The 7,564-nt window shown below is 42.3% G+C and overlaps 1 protein-coding gene across 1 annotated transcript; it reads left to right on the top strand.

Annotated features, from left to right (window-relative positions):
• Window positions 1–5,329: 5,329 nt before the first annotated feature.
• Window positions 5,330–7,327, top strand: bglapl (bone gamma-carboxyglutamate (gla) protein, like). The gene is made up of 4 exons (XM_071901854.2): window positions 5,330–5,470; window positions 5,574–5,963; window positions 6,111–6,207; window positions 6,615–7,327. The coding sequence occupies exons 1-4, from the start codon at window positions 5,410–5,412 to the stop codon at window positions 6,715–6,717; spliced, it is 651 nt and encodes a 216-aa protein (XP_071757955.1). The 5' UTR covers window positions 5,330–5,409; the 3' UTR covers window positions 6,718–7,327.
• The last annotated feature ends 237 nt before the right edge of the window (window positions 7,328–7,564 follow it).

The raw sequence follows: 7,564 nt of genomic DNA on the forward strand, positions 1-7,564 counted from the left end.
AGCAGACATCATAAAAACACTTTCTATAAAGAGTAAAAAGCTAAGTGATAATAAAACATTTTTTAACAAGTGATGCTAACTTCCTGTCTTTGGGCTTAGTCAGACGTGTGTGGTTTGAAATCACCATTTATGTTTTTAAGACAGTATGGATGTTTCAAGCTAAATATACTGATGCTCAAAGAAAAACAGAGCAAAAATCCCCATGAAAGTTCCTGTAGAACTGGTGCTGAACTGGAGAAACTCTGAACAAAGAGAAAAAGAAACGTCTGCACACAGTGTATTACTGTCCCGTGCTTTACAGTCATTTCACCCACTCCAACTAGAACGTTTCGCCCAAACGAGGCTTCATCAGGTTACAGGATTTGACATTTGCAACACTTATACAGACCCATCCATCAGAGTGTCAAGTAGGAGCCATGATCACTTTATTCACTTATCCAAAACACACAACAATATGCAAAAAAATTTTTTTTTAAATGCATACAAAATACAGGCATACATATTGATGCAAAAATAAATACAAAAGCTAATTCCTTAAAGCCCGTGATCTTTTTAACTAGCCTTTATTCTCAGTAGTTTTGCCCAACTCTCAGCTAGTGCCTCTTACACATTTAAAGCTGAAACGTGCAGATTCAACAACCCAGAGTAGTTTAGTACTGCATGCACCAGTTACACATGCTGCAGCAGAGTGTGTTTTATCAGAAACTTCCTAAAATGCTAAAAGGGCGTTTTGGTGTGTTGTCCCAGTTTACACAAGACAATGAACCAGATGCGAAAGCTCTAATTTATTGTTCTTTTATTGTTGATGCTGGTGCACAGGACAGCAGCGCTGTAGATTGACAGTGGCTTTGCTAGTTCAGGATGGGAACTGTGGTCGTTCTGGGGTAAAACTTTTGACAATGGCTGCGCTGGCTCCCAGGACAGCGGCTACGGCAGCTCTGAATACACTGAGCATGGCATTTCCTAGGCTGGGTTTGAGGTTAGAGGCTGCGATGGTTCTCAGGATAGTGAATATGAGGAGCGTGACACGAGTGCGCTAGCTGACAGCTATAATAGCAGCTACGATGGCTCAAATCCTTAGCTGTGATGTGTTAGAGTTCAGGATGGTGACAGTGGGTGCACTAATGAAGAAAGCTCTGAAGTCTCCAGCTCAGCCGCTGGTATTATGTAACTGCAGGTGCTAGTGAGGTTGGAGGATACACTAGTGAGGCTGATGGTGACCTCAAATGGCCTGAAAATAAAACGACTAACTAAAATTCTAAATGTCAATTATCCTTAAAGAACAAGGTAAAACTGGAAGATTTTGTTCTGTATTGCACATCAGCAAAATTATTACCACATCTAATGTGAAATGAGTGGAACACTTGTAGGTCCAATGACCTTCAACACCTCTGCCCTGTGCCTGTGTCTAAAACATTATGGCTGCTGTATGTCTCCCATTCAAATATTAGCCAATTTTGAATTTTGCTGACCTTTGCATACCAGAGTACAAAATCATGCATTTCACCTGTTTTTTGGAACAACAAGTAACTAAGAATCATTTGGGCAAATAGGGATTCAGCTAATGTATTACAGCAGTTTGCCCATGAATGCCTCGCACCTTGCTGTGATTGCATTTCAACACAAATATTTTAAACTTCAGGTTCCATTTAACAGATTAACCCTAATGGGAATCTGACTCAAAAAGAAAAGAATGTCGGCAACACAGTTGCTCCCAAAGACAGTGATTTATTTTGAGAACAAAAGGTCACACAGATCTTCATCAGGCTCTACAGCCCATGGAGACACACCTCCTTCACTCCCTTATTTTCTGATCTCAGTGGAGATTAACAAATGGGTATGTGAATAATCATCGAGGTGGACATGATGTAGATTAGAAGCATCAACAATTAAGTGTAGGCTGTATAGAAATAAACCCATTATAAGGAAAAGTAACAAAAATGAAAAATTTGCAAAAATACAACAACAAGGGTGACAAAGACAATCATAGTCAATTAAATTAAATCAAAATTAAATCAAGTTTAATATCATTACACATTAAATATACAGTACATCAGTCATTATACACAAAAAGTAATCCTCAGTCCTCAGTAGACATTATTACAAATATTTAAGTTCTCAATTTAAAGTCAGAATTCTGAGAATAAAGATCTGAGACTTTAATCTCAGAACTCAAATACATTTTTCACATGTGGCTCTAATCCTAAAAATATATGAAATATATATGAAATATATGAAAAAATCTTAATGTTCATTTTAACCTCTGTTTAAATAAAAGATTACCCTCTCTTTCTGAATGTAAAGGATCCATTTGTGGATAAAATATTGGAACCGCATCGTGAAAAACAGGAAATGTAGGTCATGAACTTCCACAAGGACCCAGACGAGGTAATGGCTTACCGTGCAAATCCTGAATGCATTTCTGTAACTGGTCATTTAGCAGTTGTTTGTTCCCATAAAGATGCATGTGATTCATGGAGGTGGAGGGAAGCTGCGGGGGGAAAGGAGGGAAATTTGCATTTAAGAACTGTTTATACCATTACAATAAAAAACATCTTCAGTTATACACCATACAGACTCTGTATATGTTACATAGCACCTTGAGTGTTAACAGCACTATTAACACTCCCTGAACCTATAGATAGCCTGCTGCCTCTGTTAATGTGGGGCTTCAGTGCTTGATGGTGGGTTTTGTTTGGGGCGTTTTAAAGCTTGAGGCCAGATGTAGCTGAGCTCTGCTCTGTTCCTGCTTTAGGTCTCCTTGTCTGAAGCCCAGTTTAGTCTCCAGATGTGTCAACTCAAGGTCATTTCATAAACAGGTCTGTTTCTATCATGTAGTAATCCTGTAGTAATCTCCACAAAGATGCTGTTGTCAGGTGGTAAAGATGCTGCAGAGGGACGGGGGGAAGAGAAGAAATCTGTGATTAAAAATGAAAAGCCTCTGAAATTCCTCTGCTGACGCTATATAAAGTGGGGAAAAGAATTAGTTAAGCAATGATTAAGCAGTGCATGTAGATTTAACCAGTTTTCAACAACTGAAATATACAGAATCATATTAATACATAATTGCATTAACACATGAATGATACATGTTGGGATGCTCTATAGAGTGATTATTAACAGCAGGTACGCACAATAGTGAATGCATTTACATAAATGTCTAATGCCCCCCCCCCCCCCCCCCCCCCCCCCACACACACACACACACACACACACACATGCACACACACACACACACACACACACACACACACACCAGTGATTCAGCTGAACATCACCGCTGCTTTTATATTAGATGCCATGCTCTGTAACCATCACAGGTCAAATATGGTACAAAGTTCATCTACTGTAGTAAAAAAGATGTTAGAAAAATGTTCAGTATGTCCTGTGGATTTGTGCATCAAGTGTGTGATTTCAATTTTTAAGATCAATTTTGTGCTTATTAGCTCTTTTGACATTATCACTTTGTTTGACAGTAAAGAGGACAGAGTGATAGTAATATTAGCGACGGTGTGTGTGTGTGTGTGTGTGTGTGTGTGTGTGTGCATGTGTGCGTGTGTGCGTGAGTTTACCCATGTATGCTTGACAGACAGAGAACGTGTAAAACCTTGGAACGCTAAACCAGGAGCATCCGTAAAAAACAGTAAGCACTCCTCATTTGTCTAGATTACCGTGCGGTTTGCACTGCCATTGATCTCAGTGCCAAGATGCAACAACAAAACAGGAACGGATCCAAAGCAGAAAGGGCCTAGACACTGTACTTCCTGCCCAACTGGGGACTTTGTGGCAAGTGTTTTCTCCAACTGTGTCCCCCCGCATTGAAACGCATCCACAAAAATGGACACTGGACGAGACATTGAAATTACATGCCACACGGTCCAAGACAAATCCCTGACACCAGGAATAAAACCAGACTATGAAGCAAGACAGGCAGCAAGGTCAATCTGCAGCAGCCTGGGCCCACTTGCATTTCTCATTGTGTGACAGAAGTGGCTATCGGGGGCCCTCTGAGATATATATGTTATATGATAAATGTGTGCAGATGTATTGGGTATTTAGACAGTATTTAACTTGCAATATGGTTTAGGTCCGTATCCACATCTCCACAAACCATTTTCAATCTTAGACCGCAGCTTCAATCCACACTTGGACTGCATAGCACAAACAGATTGCTGCATCCAAACCCGCATGCATATCGCTGTGTATTCAACATACAAGCGTTGCCTATTTATAGCTGTGCATACGCTGAAATACATCGAGCAAGGCTATGTGTTTGGCCGCTGGATGCTGCAGAGTTAGTAAACGGTGGATCTGGCCAAGACCTGGACCGGGCTGGAGCTGAATATAGTGACTGACTGCGGTTCTGGTGGGACACTGCAACACTCTAATTAAGCTCTGTCGCATAATGAGACTCAGTGCTGTTCCGCGTCACTCGATTAGTAGCGTGTGGTCGACCCAGGCTGTAGTTTGGGGTTTGTGGGGGTGGGAGATCAGATTTGGGGCAAGGAGTAGAGTAACATAACAGCAACAGCTGAACTGGCAACCCTGATGTTGAAGAGGCAACCCTGCCGTGGGTCTCCCTGATTAAAATCCAATCACATAGAAAGAGCAATAATGACTCCGACCCCCTCCGGCTGTTAGGGGTACACATGTTATTTATAGTCCAGTGATGGAGGGTGAGGACAGGATGGAATTTCAGGATTGGTAAACAAGAGTGGTATGAAAAAGATTGGTTTGACCTCAGAAAATGATTGACATGGAAATGATGGCATTTTTGTTGGATTCAGAATATATGACAGAAATAGTGCTCCGTATGCCCAAAGCTCACAGAGAGAAACTATTTTAAAATTCAGTCATTTAGTTTTACAATTATGGAAGGTTCATCTGAATTATTCAAATGATTAGGTTGATTATTTCTAATCAGTCATTTCTGTGTGGATGTGTGTGTGAGTGCATGTGCATTGTGGGGACGGTGGTGTACCATTTCCGAATGTGGGATCACTTTCCTTCCTTCCTTCCTGATACCTTTACATACCAACTTGTTTGTCTTCCACTGCCTATAAGGTCTAGACAGGCTGCATACAGCTGGATGCCAAGTATGTTTGTGGCTGTGTAAGTTTGTGTGTGGGTGAGCAAGACTTTTGGGATTCTGTGCCAGGGGTTGCGTGGGTGTTTGTGCGAGCGTTCATGACAAGTGGATCCGGAACCGTTGACATTCGATTCCCCGACCAATCAGAGGGTCACCTCGCTGTGTGGCTCTGGGTGGGAAAGGGAGGTGGACTACAGTATATATTGACCCTGAATGGAGGGAAAGAAGCAGAAGCAGCCTTCGAGAGAAAGCGAAGAGAAACCCTCGAGAAACCAAACGGTCAAGCAAAGTCCACAGCGAGGCACCGACTCCAAAGCATCATGAAGACTCTGACTCTCCTCTCCGTCTGCGCTGTTCTGTCAGTGTGCTGGTCCATGGGAGGTGAGGAAGGGAGCCATTCATTGCTTATTGCATTCAAATATATCACCATACTCACTGTTATTCTCAGTGTTGAACGTAAAGTAACTGTTTCTCTGATTTTTAGTTGTGGAACCAGAGGTTGTCGTGGACACCGACGCTGATGCAGCTGCAGCTGCTGAGGTTGCACCCGTTGACGCTGCACCTGCTGCCGCTGACACCGCTGACACCTCATCTGACTCTTCCTCATCCTCGGCCTCGGACTCTGACTCCTCCTCCTCGTCCGATTCCTCTTCGTCATCCGAGTCCAACTCCGACTCAAGCTCCGACTCCTCGGCGTCCGACTCCTCTTCATCCTCTTCCTCCGAATCCTCTTCCTCCTCCTCCTCCTCTGAGTCCTCTTCCTCTGAGTCAGACTCCTCAGCCTCCGACTCCTCCGCATCAGACTCTTCTGCGTCCGATTCTTCCTCTTCCTCCTCTTCTTCCTCCTCTTCATCAGAGTCAGCCAGCACTGAAGGTATGTCCGTGTTTGTTTTCGGACAGTATCCTCGCGTGATTTCAGAAAAACTTTTTAAAGTTTTAGAATAAGTAAAATAGGAGAATAGGAGAATTTGTCTGAGTTTCTGATCTGTCTGTACTGATGAGTTGATGTTCATCCCCTCAGCTGCTGCAGTGGTTGTGAAGAGAGACCTGGCCGCTGTTATCCTGAGGAGAAGAAGAGCCGCCCCAGCAGGAGACCTCAGCCCTCTCCAGCTGGAAAGGTACTGTTTCTTTACTGTCTAACTCCTACTTCTCCATGGCCAAACACTGAGCGATACTGTTACTTCGGAGCCACTGTTAATCAACCCAGACTCACTAAGCTTCTAACATACTTTATGTTGCACACACCATCTGCAAGTGTGTGGCTTGTAATAAATTTGGGCACTTGGCTTTTGCTGGATTTTATATGCTGATTAGTTGTGCCGATTTAGCTCAATACACATTTCCTGCCGGAAAGCGTGGAATTACAGTAATACTAAGCGGTTGAGGAAGTTGAAATTACTACCTGAGGTCAAATAATCATTTTACATGGCATTTTTTCGGGTGTGAAAAACACACCACAGGACTAGGATGCTGAAAACTCTGTGTGAGTAGACCTTCTAACCTGTTCTTCCCTTCTGCCCTCCAGCCTGAGAGAGGTGTGTGAGCTGAACGTCGCCTGTGACGAGATGGCCGAAACTGCAGGCATCGTCGCAGCATACATCGCTTACTACGGACCCGTGCCCTTCTAAACTAAAGACTCTTCTTTCGTTCGAACTGTTTTTAAAAGAAAATCCTGTCATATTGTCATAGTGAGGCTACAAATTGAAGAACGGCGCAACCACTCCCCCCCGAGTCCAGACAAGGAGCAGAAAAACTAAACGTGGGTTTGACCCGTGTTGTGATGCTAGATGGAGGTTTTGAAGCACAAGTGTAACTTGCCCTCCAAGTGCTGGTTAATACTAGCTATCGGGCCCTGTATGAAAAGGCCATTCCTGTTCCAGGCTTTTGACTCACTCAAGAGAGAGGCACATGGATACGAGAGCCTGTGAAGTACGCAGTAGCCCACTCAAGTTTAAATTATTCTGCACACTTGTACTACAATGAATGGTGCTAAAAATGCAGATGTTTTGTATAATAATGTATCATTGTTTTTTATACAGTGGTTTAGTGTTACTACTAGTAGTGGTTGTAGTAACTAGCGGACATAGTAAGTAGTTAGTAAAGGTAGTTTTAGTGGTAGTGGTAATGATAGTGGTAGTATTGAGTATTGAAGTGTATGTGATACGCACATCAATTATCTGTAATGACTGTAACCACAAATTCCCTTTGGATTTGAAAAAAATAAATTATTTTGTGTTGGTGAAACTGTCTTTATTATTGAAGAGTACACACATAATGTGTTTTCTGTGGTAACCCATGCTATATTGAAGATATTCAATATAATTGACTGAACAAATATAACATTGCACCTTTAATGCTGGCTGAGCCATATTCCTCACTGGATCAATAACATAATTTCTGAGCAATATTCATACATGCACCAAGCTTCCCGATATAAAAGGGTGAGCTGCTACAAAATATCATCATCATCATCAT

The sequence above is a fragment of the Centroberyx gerrardi genome, chromosome 3 (genome assembly GCF_048128805.1).
Source record: "Centroberyx gerrardi isolate f3 chromosome 3, fCenGer3.hap1.cur.20231027, whole genome shotgun sequence".
Classification (NCBI taxonomy): domain Eukaryota; kingdom Metazoa; phylum Chordata; class Actinopteri; order Beryciformes; family Berycidae; genus Centroberyx; species Centroberyx gerrardi.